Genomic DNA, 13,149 nt, shown 5'->3' on the forward strand with positions numbered 1-13,149 from the left:
GGGTTGTACTAGTCATAATGTTAGTTTCTCCTCTCGTTAGATGAGATCTTACAGTTAAACAACACGGGACCAACTCTCTTCATTACGCTACAGAAATTAATGATGAATCTTCTTTTACTGTTTTGTTTCCTTGTGATCGGGGCACTCTTACCTTTGAATACTGTGCCTTAGGCTATTAGCACTACAGAGAAAGCAGAACTGTTTTTTATTGACTCATAAGTGGTGCAGCCATACAGAGTCCAGAGCAATCAATAGGCACTTAAGTACTCAAACACCCCTAAAAACCTGAACGTTACCTGTTACTACTGTATTAATGAACGCTAGAGTTTTTTTTTAATCTTCTTCTTATTTGCAGACTTGTAATTAATATATTTCATATATTCAGTTTATGTAACTATAACTGGTCAGCTAAAGTAGTTTGTTAGGATTCAGGCTTGGCATTAACCTATAAGCTCTATAACGGCTTATAACAGCAGCTTGTTAGTGTTCATGTCACATTCCCACCGGGGTCTGAGCCCCGGCTGAAGGTGACAGCAGGAGGCAAGACTAATGAACCAAAGCGCTGCTACAGGACCTGTGTAGTCGGATCAAACGTCATTCTTACGGACTTTAAATATTAGGGTGCGCGCTCTGATCTAAACAGCTGACGGCTCGTCAGGAGGCTGTGGCTCAGAGCTATCTACAGTCCTGTTACAGAAAGCTGAGGCCTGCCTTCACTCGCCACCTGCATCCACACTGAAAGTGTGTGCGTGCGTGTGTGTGTGTGTGTGTGCGTGTGCGCGTGCGTGCTGGGAATGAGGGATGACTGTTAAGTGGACGCCTCACTGTGCTATTGGCCTCTCCCGGTGGCGTCTGACTACGCTGCTAATGTGCTATTGATTAGACAAGCTCACGTTTTTACTAGGCCTTAGAATAGAAACTGTGCAGTAAAGCCACCTTTTACAACGTCCCTAATTATCTCCGCTCATCACATCAGTGGCTTGTTTGTCTGCTGCGTTTCCATGAGTATTCTGTCTCTCTCTTGTTTCCAACCCCCCTTTGTATGGTTCCCAAATATAAAAAACAACAACAATCAGTTGAGTTTGTGTTTACTGATTTAATATGATTGGTGTAATGTACAAGTGTTTCTGTGTGTAGGTGATAGGAGTCAGAGCCACATTAGCTCCACATCTCCCTCTCCAGGCTGACACAAAGATAACATGTGATACCAAATTAAAGCTGAGTTCCAGACTGACAGAAGAGCTACTATGTGACACTGCGGCAGCGTCGTAATTACAGTAATTATGACAGTATGTAAAAGGAAGAGGGGAGTTAAACTCCTGCTACACCTTCACAAGTGATTTCACTGTCTTTGACTCGGGAGACATTTGCCCACATTGAAAGTGAGGCCTATGAATCTGTTCTGTTATTAGAATGAGGTCACTGGACTGGAACAGTACAAAACACCTGCAACAAAGAGATCTGACCCATGACCGCTTTCCATTTACTGATTGATTAGGCGTCTTTCTGAATTTGGACAGATATAAGTGATCAAATGACATTTTTTGTGACGCAAACAAACGCTTGCCCGCGGCTCTAATGCAGAAAGCTGCTCCTGATGACGGCAAGGAAAGAGAGAGTCGCCTCCAATTGTTGCCTTCTCCTCTGGCAGCAGCTCTTGAAGCGTGATGTGAAATGCTAACTAAATGGTGGGGGTACAAATGAGACCAGCTCAGCTAAGCTTTATAGTAAGTACTGCTCCCAAAAGGGAATTGATCAGAATTGGCAGAGAACTGCACATTCAACAGTAACTTCAGGCTTTAGAAAAATGGATTATCCCATATTTCCCTCTGCAACATGCCCTCTGCTGCTCTGGTGTGTTTGTGTTTCCGTCTAAGCACAAATCACGCCGTGCAGTTCGTGTGTGCGTGTGTTGCTGTGTGCGCGCGGCTGTGTGTGTTTGTCTTTTGATAGCAGACGGCTAAATCGCTCCGTCTTTTCACCCCCTACTGCCGCGGCCTCTATAGGGAAACACGGCCGGTTTGATCTTTGGAGCTAAAAACAATATTTTATTGAAAGGAGGAGGCAGCGTATAGATGAAGGAAATGTGGTGAGGGACTTAAATAATTTGGTCGGGGGAAAAACGGGAAAGTTTCTGATGCAGTTTGATAGACACAGACGTCTGGGTCACACTCACAGAGATTGGGATAAAATAAGATTACTGCATTCACAGGTGCAGGGTGAGAAAAGTTATTTACTGCGTGGGAATAATAATAACGATGCAAATGATGAAACCAGTGGCCTAACTTCCTCATCTCTCTGTGTTCACTTTGCAGCTGGCCACGTGGGACCCGCTCCACGGCTTGAACGGCACGCTGACAGACAGGAAGTTGGAAAATAACATGAGAGGAGTGGTGCTGCGGGTTGTGACGGTTCTGGTGAGTACGGCGTTCATCCAGCGCTCATGTCTGGAACCCGTTAGCGGTGATTCCTACTTGACCGTGTCCACCCTGAAGGACCCAAAAAAGAGGCCCGGAGATCCCTCCTTCAGCCAGATCTGTGCAGACGCGGACGGACTGAGAGCTTGTGTGAAAGTGGCAGACAGACGTCAGTGGGAGAAGGGGCGAAATAAAAGGCAGAGTAGTAGCAACGAGGTGAGCTCACGTACGGACGGAGCTGTCATCATTTCATTAGCTCCCACTTTGGCACGTGACGGCTGGATGATACAGACTTGGAGCCCGGGTGATGGTGAGACTGCAGCTCTGTCTGTCTCGCCTGCAGCGTCGATGTGAGTGCATCCCATGAGCACTTTAAAGATTCACTGCTGTAAATTCTTCATATCCCATCTTTGAAGTGAGAAGCCGAGAAGAAAGAGATAATGCTAGACGTCTTTGTGGCTATTCCCCTTTTCTCTGTCTCAAGTTTTTATTTTTTTAACCAGTCATACTTTGATTTTCAGGAGCCTTAAAGGGGAAAAGAATATGGATTGTGTTTTTGAATATTGCCCCTTCTCCCAGGACTGGTACATGTAACCTATAGGTACATGCACACTTGTTCTTGTGTTCTTCGTTCTAATGCTCCTCGTACTGTACTTGTGTGTGTGTGTGTTCACCCAGATGACTGGCGCCTCGTGAGGCCCTAAAGACAGGAATAGATAGAGAAGGTGTGAAATGTCCAGGGTGCTGCCCGAATGTACTGCTCTGCCTTTGTGTGAGAATGGTTGGAGGGCACGGGTTGATTGTGTGTGCGCGATGCGGAGGTTTCTGAAGGGACCTTTGGAACAGATTGTTCTGTGTTCTGCCCTGGGCGATCTCCTCTGATATAACTGTTTTCTGTCTGTAAGGTGCAGTGGCCTCATATAGCACCATACAGAGTGACTGCCGCTTTGAAACGCACAGTGGTAAACAAGCAGGCAGTGAAGTGAACACACACACACACACACACACACACACACACACACACACACACACACACACACACACACACACACACACACACACACACACACACACACACACACACACACACACACACAGAGGCAAATAAAACCATGTTAGCTCATCGTTCCAAGCAGACAAGCTCATTCATTATGATAATCTCTACTAGGCTCCAGTCGATGCTATGGATTATTGGGCGCTGCATTGATCGCTACACACCTGCCACCAGGGAATAACTACCTCACTATAATTGTGTTTATGGTCTTTGTCGGGGTTGAACTGGGTGTTTAATGCTAAGCCTTTAAACTGTGATATTAAAATGATGTATCCTAGACAGGAACTTGATTTGCTTTGCATGTAAGACTCTGAAGGTACAAATTCATGCGGCCTATAAATTACCTCACCACCTAATTTAGTGTGATTCATCTCGGCAGCTGAGTTTCATCTTTCCGTAAAACTCCATGCCCCATAATTTTTACGTGGGTGCGCCAACATTTCCCTGGTTCTACTCCACATTTATGAGTAGCAAGCTGTGAATACAGCTTTAGCAGCCCAAATATGCAGCCAAAGGCAGATGATGTCCTTTTTAACTTGAGTTCACATTTTCTGGAGATAATGAAAGAGCTCTGACAGTGTTTCCCTAAATGAACCTAAAGTTTCACTCTGGAGAATCGTGAGGCACAAGCTGAATTACACTGACATTTGTGCGGCGATATGAACACGCAAAGCACAAATCACAGCTTTGTTGATGACCATGAGAAATGATATTAATGGTGAGTAGGGATTGTCTCATACTGTAGCTTTGTTAGCGCCAACCTGTAATTAATTTCATGGCTGTTCTCACTGTTTTGCATGAAGATCACTTTTGATGTTTTTGTGGAATAGAGAGAAAGGGGAAGAAAATTATAATTTGATCATCTGGTCTTTTTTCACATTTAAATGATAATAAAATGGTGACATTCATCATCAGTAGCTTCGCTTGACTTGACAAAAAAAGCTGTGTTTTTTAAATCTGTATTTCAAAGCATCCAAACAGTTTAAAAGCTGAAATGCTGAGTCACCTTTACAAGCTGCCTGCACTCTGTGAAGTCTGCACGTCCAGTTTCATGCTCTGACAATCAGTGCTGGCGCTGGGTGCGTGTAAATAGAAAGTGTGCCCTGTAGATTTCTCCAGTATGAAGTTATCGTCTCTTCTGTGACTTAGTTTGGTAAAACCTCAAACCCCTCTGTCCTTAATCTCCAAATTGCACTGGACTGTTTGTTGGGGTGTGATAGGCACATCTATCGCTTTCCTCCCACTTTTGCAGAATCCACATCAAGGTGAGCTGACAAACACTGGCCGAGTGCATTCGAACCCAAAACCTGCACCAAATGCGTCGCGGGCACTTTGTTTGTTGCACTTCCCTGTTCTGTTTCGTGAGTCAAACAGTAGAAATGTGACAAAGGGCCTTTGATGAGGATATGGCGAGTTATGGTTCTACCCGTGAAAGCAAAAAGCAAAACGCTGGACCTGTTGAACTGTTGGAAGACAAGACAAGAGGAATCAGTGATCCCATCTACATAAATCATCTGTCACAGATCTCACTGCAGAGTCCCAGACTTCACTGCTTGTCTGTTTTCTGATGCATATTCTCCATCTGTATCAAACACAGGCAGAGCCAAAATTCATTTTTAGAACGACATGAAATCTAATCTTCCGCAGAGACTGGCAGGACTTTTCAAAATACATTTTACACCAATTTCACAGACAATCCAGAGGGTTTCGAAAATGCTCAGTGTGCTGCAAATCACCACATGACTTTGTCTTTGCCATGATTCCCTTAGAGGCTTCTTAAAATGCCATTACTTTGTCTTTGTGGAAAATTGCTCTTTCTTATCCCCAGTTAAATCTCCAAAAAACACCCAAGCAGCACTGACCACATCTTTTTCCAGTCAAGGGCGGCGTGCTGAAAGAACTGGTGCTGGGAACGATGGGAATTCAGCAACAAAGGCTGGAGAGACAAGACAGGTCGCTAAGTACGCAATGACAAGTGATGCGACTAGAAGCATAGACGAGGTCTCCCAGGCATTTGTTTAGGTAAAGGAGGAGCTGTGGTTCAGGAAGATGCCAAAGGGAGAGCGGAGGAGACAGAACAGCTGCAGTAGGGGTGAGACAGATTTGCATCACATGCTGCACGGCTCAAGCTGTTTTTTTGTTCCAAGATTTAAGTGTGGAGCCCATCGATGGAGTATCGATCCAGGCCGGCAGCCCAGAGCCAGACCTCCAGAATAGAAAGTATAGAAAGTGTGATTACACAAATCTCTGGCTCCGAGGGGTCGCAGCCTGAACGCACAATGACCTATTTATTCATTTCTGATTGAAGTCTGGGGCGTTGTGCGACTGGTTGGATTTAGCAGTGTCTTCCTACAGTAAGAGCCACCGTGTTTTATAAGCGCCAAAGAAAAAGCAAACTTGCAGCAAGCGGTGCCTTCATCTAGTGAAGGCGTCGGAGCAGCTCGCGTTGACGTCGAAATGTAAAGGAGGCCTTGATGTCCTTGGCGGAAAACAACCAGCGAAGCTAAATTTGAGGGACGGCCTTGAGACACTGCAGAGATATGAGGAGATTTTGTCTTTAATGTTTTCCTCTTCCTTTGGCTCCAGTGCATAATCAGATAAAACGCCAGCCGAGCTTTCGTGCAGCACTCGCATCCTCACGCCGGATCGATTGAATCCGACTATTGGGCGTTTGCATGTGCGCTCGTTTGTGTATCGCTATATATTGAAGCACAGAACATTTTTAAAGCGACTGGGAAACAATCAATAGGCAATAAGCTGAGTTATGAGATATAAAGTATTCGTATATACAGTTTATGTTGTTTTTTGGAATCAATCTAATGTCTCGCTGTCCTTTGAATCCAATAAAAGCTGAGTACAGTCGGGATATTAGAAACCTGGAATACGAAAAGCGACAAGGAAACAAAATGCCTTTCTTCTTTGAGTCAGTCGTACCTGTGTCTTATTGTACCATTGAACAGGGGGACCCATGCTTGCTGTACTGTATATGTGTGACATTTCACACATCAGGACACCCAGGTGACAATGTAAAACGCAGGCCCGACAGGCGGTCGCAGACATTCCTCCAAACGTCAGACGTCCGTGTGCATTTAAACGACCACCTGACTAATTACTGTAGACGACCTAATGGTTTGGTCACAGGAAGTATTGATCGGTTGCTTGACTGACTCGCTCACTGGTTGAACTTTGCCTTTCAGGAGGAGCCTTTTGTGATGGTGTCAGAGAATGTTTTGGGGAAACCGAAGAAGTACCAGGGTTTCTCCATCGACGTCCTGGAGGCTTTGTCCAACTACCTGGGCTTCAAATACGAGATCTACATCGCTCCAGACCACAAGTATGGAAGCTTGCAGCCTGATGGTCAGTGGAACGGACTAATGGGCGAGCTGGTCTTCAAGGTGAGTATAAGATGCATTTAAATAAAAGCTCGACTAGGAAACGGAGGGAAATGAGTCGTTTTCACTTTGACCCACGTGAAAGGTTCATGGCCCTGCACAACATGAAAGTCTGGGCACTTTATTTAGACACAGAAAGAAAGAAATTAAATGTATTGGACTTTTTCTGTTCCTCTGGGCCCCAGTTTTGTCGTGTAGGTTCCTGTCAGCAATAAAACCTGAGCTTATCTTAATGTCTCACAGTCAAGCCATTCTTTTCTCACCAAAATAATTTATTGGTTTCTAAAATGAGAGAAGTCCTTTTTATAGAAGGCTGTAAGATGAACAATGACACCTTTTCTTTCTTCCAGATTTAATACACTGTACTGTAACTAAGGAATTAACAGCTTTTCCAGTGTGAGCACTTGTAAAATATTTTATTGTAACCTTTATGTAAGTACAGTAAAATGCTGCTTCGCGTCCACCTGGACTTCTACTGTCTTTATTCTCTGCAGGTCACGGGTGTGTTTTACAGTCGCCAGTGTTCTCTCAGTAGTTTTCCACGTTTTCACTTTGTTCCCGTCTCTCGACTCCGTGTCAGGCTCCAGCGGTTTTTAAGATTCCTCTCTCCTTCCCCCGACCTTGGTTGTTTGTGTGTGTTCAGCATTTGTATTCCCCACCCAAAAGCTTCAGCTCACAGAGTGATAGAGAAGTGCTTTGAGCACAGTTTATATTTACGTGTACACAGACGAGCACAGACCGTGACTACACGAACGTGCAAATAATGTTGTTTCCCCATTAGTCAGCAACGCGGTTTATCTCAACCAAAATCCAATTATACCAGATAATTATTACCCAGAGTGCTCTCTGGACGTTTCTGTGTTGACTGACCGCAGCAATTCATCTGTGCTAACGTGCACTTGCATGCATATCATTGTGCTCCTTCTAACATTCTCCTTATGCAGTGGATGTGACACTTTTTGCACATTTAAGCATTTTGTTTTCTCACTGAGTCGTGAATTTTGCCAACAATGGATTAAAATGTGTGTTTGCTTTGTTTGTGTGTTGATATGGAAGCGGTGTGTGTTGGGGGTAAGCAAGCGAAAGTGTTACGTGTGTGTGTGTGTGTGTGTGTGTGTGTGTGTGTGTGTGTGTGTAGGACTACGTGAAACCACCTGTTACATTTGGTTGTTTTTAGCAACAACACTAATCTCATTACTGTGCGTGCTCAGATTTCAGACACACACTGTTGCTACAGCGTCCTAAATCCTGGTGCAATATATTGTACAATATAACCTCATGTCTACAGCTGCTAGCCAAGCACTCGGGACTAAAAAGGTTTTAATTAGCCATCATTGTTTCTGCATTTAAGCTACACTCAGCTGATTTTTCTTGGCAGACCCACTGAGTTACTGTAGTTTTCAATTTAAAGTCTTCACACTTAAATGATCGCGCCTTTGTTGCATTTTAAGATGCCAACTGCTGCAAGTGAAGGCAGATCAATGGGCTAATGAATTGAGGCCTCAAATGTCATAAATCAAAGGAGTCCTAGTTTTGCAGTGGGTGGAGTATTTGCATATTTCTGTACAGTGCAGACAGAGAAGAAAGCCATGTGTGAACTGAGTCTAACATAAGTAACTGACAAACATAAAATCCAATCTCCCACCTGGTACACTTCCTTTAATGACACAGTCAAAGTCAAAGTTTGCAAAGCTTTCAGAACATTCCTGAACAAGCAGTCCAGATGTTTTAGTTATCAGTTTTTTTCAGGCGCATAAATGCCTGGTGGTGCTTTTTGTCCTCCACACTGTGGAACGCTCACTTGTCTTTCGGCCACTTGCAGCGTGCTGACGTGGGGCTCTCCGCTCTGACCATCACGCCCGAGCGAGAGAGCGTCGTGGACTTCACTACGCGCTACATGGATTACTCGGTGGGGGTGCTGCTGCGCAAGGCTGAGCGCACCGTGGACATGTTCGCCTGCCTGGCGCCCTTCGACCTGTCGCTGTGGGCCTGCATCGCCGGCACTGTGCTCCTGGTCGGCATCCTCGTGTACCTGCTCAACTGGCTCAACCCACCGCGGCTGCCGATGGGGTCCGTGTCCTCGACCACGCTCTACAACTCCATGTGGTTTGTGTATGGATCCTTTGTGCAACAAGGTGAGGAGGCAGCGGGAGCTGGGGCTTGGCTACAGGATTTAATGGCCTAATAGACATCACAGCATATTGAAAAGTGCATCTACACCATCATCACCACCAGGGTCTATCCCCTTCTATGTATGGAATGTATATGAGAGCGATTAAGAGTCTGGGGTAAAAGTAATTATTTAAGCTTTGCGATGCTGGAGCTCCACATATTAACTGTATGATGTTCGTAGTTTATGACTTTCACCTCAGATGGTGTCCAGTGGGACACGGGTATAATTGTTTAATATTTTGCCTCAGGGTTATGGTCTTTTATGACACCATTTTGTATTTGCAGGGCCCATCATAAAGGTAAAAGTAGAGATAACAGAAGGGAATCATTAAAGGGGGAAAAAAAAGCGGGACGACGCGTGAAGCAAGCTAATGTGAAAAATGTGTTGAAAACTTTCCTGGGGGCGTCCGGAGAGTGCGCTGACCTTTCATGTTACAGCACAATGGTCGAATGAGAATGAAAGGGAGGAGACGCTTTGCTCCACACGGGCCGAGTGAAAGATAATGACCTAGAATTCGGCTGCTCAGGTGTCAAAATCAGATGGTTGACACCGAGGGAAAGATTTAAATTCAAACCCGTGCGGAAATGGATCCGTGGCAGAGGGAGGAAAAGGGCAGCGGCGTTTCCAGGCCTTTGCTGAGCACGGCATCAAAGAGCCCTGAATATGTCCACATTCACAGGGTCACGCTTGCTTGTCCCTCTCACGCACAGCTAGTAATTTAAGGAATAAACAAGATCAGGACAGTCGACTGCCATCATGTTTTGGGTCTTATTATAACTCTATATCAATCATGCAGATTTTTTTATTTATTTTTTTTGCTTTGCGTGTTAAACATTTTTGGCCCTGAATAAGCAACTGATGAGCGTTCCACCGTTTGCTAAATAATCTTCCATCTTGTGTATCAGCTAATGGTGGTAATGGTGATGATGATGATACATGCTAATTGCTGTTTCACATTCACAATCACTCCTCTTTTATGCTGTAATTAACATTTTACTCATGGCACAATCAGAGAGAAAAAATAGTGATTTCTTGAAGTGCGCCGTCCTTTGTCTGTGTCATGTGTTTGGTGTTGAATGTACGGGGCAGCGCGGCCTCACTGGACCAACTGGGTTCATATCCAGGCCTCCAGAAAGAGTGTGCGTGCGTGCGTGCGTGCGTGCGTGCGTGCGTGCGTGCGTGCGTGCGTGTGTGCGTGGTACTTGTTTTTCCTTTGATGTGGGGACCATAAACTGTGTTTTTGCTATCAAGGTGAGGCCATGTTGACAACGTAGGGACATTTGGCCGGTCCCCACAAAAGTTGATGTTTTTTGATGGTCAAAATGTGATTTGAAGGCTGAGGTTAGAATTGAGTTTTAGTTCGGATTAGAGCTAAGGTTTGACGTCTTTACCTTTTTTTTTTGATTGTTGGGGTTAGGGGAAGGCATTATGTCAATGGGGAGTCTCACCAAGTGTCAGTACTGTTAATATAAAGGTTATGACCTGCACGTTATCTGATATTTTCCACAGCTTTAGTCCTTTTATCATTGTTTACTTAATAAAGCACCAACTCTCTTTATATTAGCAGATGACACATACTGTACAGTAACTAGCATATTATACATATTTTTTTACTTACAAAATCTCCCTAACTTGGCAAACACAGGCGCAAAAACAGTTTGTAAAGTCTGAGGCTGCACATCCGAAGGCAGACAGAATATTCATACAGCAGCTCTTTCTACTCTCCCCGCACCTGTGTAATGTCCCAAACCTTTGTGCTTCACCCTGAAATATCACCCTTAGGGAAAACTGATTCACATGCAAAGGCGCGCACACCCCCACAGCAGGAGGGAGCTGCAGATGAGTGATGAGGGTGAATAGTCAAACATGACGCCAGGATTTTGCTGTTGGGTCGAGTCACTTTGACTGTGGAGGAGAGCGAGGGAGGTGTATTGGAATTACTCTCATTTCTCCCAACCATTTCCTATTCTTCTGCTTTATCTAATAACTGTTTCTCATTCCCCTCTCTCTTGTTGCTCCCATCTTCCCTTTTTATTCTTCACTTTCTCCCTTTCATCTGCTTCTTGTCTCTTTGTCTGATCTTTTCATTTTTGTACCTCATGAAAAGAAAGACGTCCACTCACCACCCACTCGTTTCTCATCACATATTCATTCCCACTGTACCTGATGTGTACAGCGTGTACAGTGTCTGGAATGTACGTGAATAAATGTCTGCACAGCTGTACAGTTCACACTGTTTATTTACTGTAGTCTCATGACAGATTTTTAGTGAGAAGGTTTAAAAAGGAAGATTCTCAGAACGGTTGTTCTAATGTGATGCAGCTTCTCCTCAAAAAAATGTTTCCGTCATGTGCAGAATAATAACTGTAGCTTTAGCCGTATTTAATTATGAGTCAGCATTAGATAATCATCAGTTAAAATCTCTAACTACAGTCACTATAATGAAACACTTTAGCTCAGTGCTCAGAGGTGTGGGAGCAGAGGTAGATCGGAGCGTAGTGAATTATATAATTGCCTAAAATAGGCTCTCATAAAATGAGTAATCTGTGTTTACTAGAGAGGTTCTGAGACACACTTTCTCCTAAACATGGTTACAGTATAGACTGTAGTAAAACTGTCTGAGAACCTCATCAGGGCAGATTCAGTCTTATCCATTTAAGGATCCACTAGTTTCATACAGTCATTCAAGCTACAAAGCATACTAATTAGTGCACTTTTAAACTTTGTCGACAAGAAAAAGTCATATTGCTGTTGCTGCAAGCTGGAGGGGAAAGACCTCCAAGAGGAGACACGGCAGTTGCCATCAGGCACATCACGAATCATCTGCTTGTCATTTGTCAGGTCTTCATTTATGAAGTTAAAAGTATCTGCGCATCAAATAAACGTCACAATCGCAGTTGCCTTCGTGCAGAAATACAGAAGTTCTTACTTTCCCTGTTTTCAGTGTTGTAGAATAATATTGAGACATCTGAACTGTCAAAGAACAGAAAAGTTAAACAACCCCTAACATGTTTCATATTTTAGACTGTCCAAGCTGAATGGAGCTTTGATGACAGCTTGGCAAACTCACAGCAGCTCGTCATTTCACAGCTGGAGCCTGTCAAGAGTTAATTTGTGACATTTCTTGTTCTAGTTCTTACTGAGCTGTAGGCCATCAGTTGTTTCTTTTTTCAAGTTCTCCTAGTTGTACTTCAGATACTGTCCACACTGGTTGGAGTCAAACTATCATGCACTCAGTTACTCATGTGCTCTTCAGTGTGGTCTACCGCCTGGTGGGACGCACACCTCTAGGTTATATAGAGCAATTTGTACACGTTATTAAAGAAAAATCAAATATTTCTACTGGTACAGTATGTAGTTGGTAGTGGGTGAGAGGAGGGGAGGGGGCGACAGGGTGTGGGAGGGGTCTGTGCTGGAATCTGTGTATCCACTACGTCGGTTTGAAGGAGGCTACGATTTAAAGCGTGTGAAACAAAAAAAAAAAAAAAGAAAGAAGATTCATTTCCAGCTGCAGCTACCTGTAGCTTACACTTTGGCCCCAGCCAAGGCATGAAGGTCATTGCACTATTTTGCAGAGCCAGGAGGAGGAAGAGTCAAGGCTGGGATGAGCGATTACCAGGTCACATTATTCTGCCGGCCGAGCAGGCGACATTAGCAGAGTGCAGGGCATTGGCCGGCGTGCAGATCCAGGACGCGCCCTCGCATGGAGGCACCTTCGCCTGGAGGCGCCTTCGCCTGGAGGCACCTTCGCCTGGAGGCGCCTTCACCTGGAGGCGCGGGAGGCAGTCCTGCAGGTCGTACACAAGACCGTGGCTTCAGAATGAGCCGCAACGAGCAGCGAATGGAGGTGGAACAGGAAGTCGGTTGCATGCAGGGACTCAGGCGAGGCAGCAAGCGGCCTTCAGCACGTGGAGGAGGTCTGCTGGCAGCTCGGTCCTATCGAACGTCCTGTGGAAGCCGGCATGACCAGAGCGATGTTCCTGTGACAGATTCACACATGGAGCAGATTGAAATATGTACGCGTGTTAAAAAATTTGAATTCAAATTGCAGCCAGCAGCGTGAGATAAACACAGAAAAGATCCAAAGGCAAACAAGCGTCCGTTTGTTGCTGC

The 13,149-nt window shown here is 44.8% G+C and overlaps 1 protein-coding gene across 7 annotated transcripts in view; it reads left to right on the top strand.

Annotated features, from left to right (window-relative positions):
• grid2 (glutamate receptor, ionotropic, delta 2) overlaps positions 1-13,149 on the top strand; it is a 299,555-nt gene that overhangs the window by 219,388 nt on the left and 67,018 nt on the right. For all 7 annotated transcript variants that reach the window (XR_008695665.1, XM_055511913.1, XM_055511912.1 and 4 more), the window contains 3 exons: positions 2,316-2,417; positions 6,669-6,866; positions 8,686-8,998. Coding sequence is in view for 6 of the 7 variants with exons in the window: in XM_055511913.1 (XP_055367888.1) it covers positions 2,316-2,417; positions 6,669-6,866; positions 8,686-8,998 (613 nt within the window). In the remaining variant the exon portion in view is untranslated. The remainder of the gene's footprint in view (positions 1-2,315; positions 2,418-6,668; positions 6,867-8,685; positions 8,999-13,149) is intronic.

This window comes from Betta splendens, chromosome 9, assembly GCF_900634795.4.
Source record: "Betta splendens chromosome 9, fBetSpl5.4, whole genome shotgun sequence".
NCBI classification, from domain to species: Eukaryota; Metazoa; Chordata; class Actinopteri; order Anabantiformes; family Osphronemidae; genus Betta; species Betta splendens.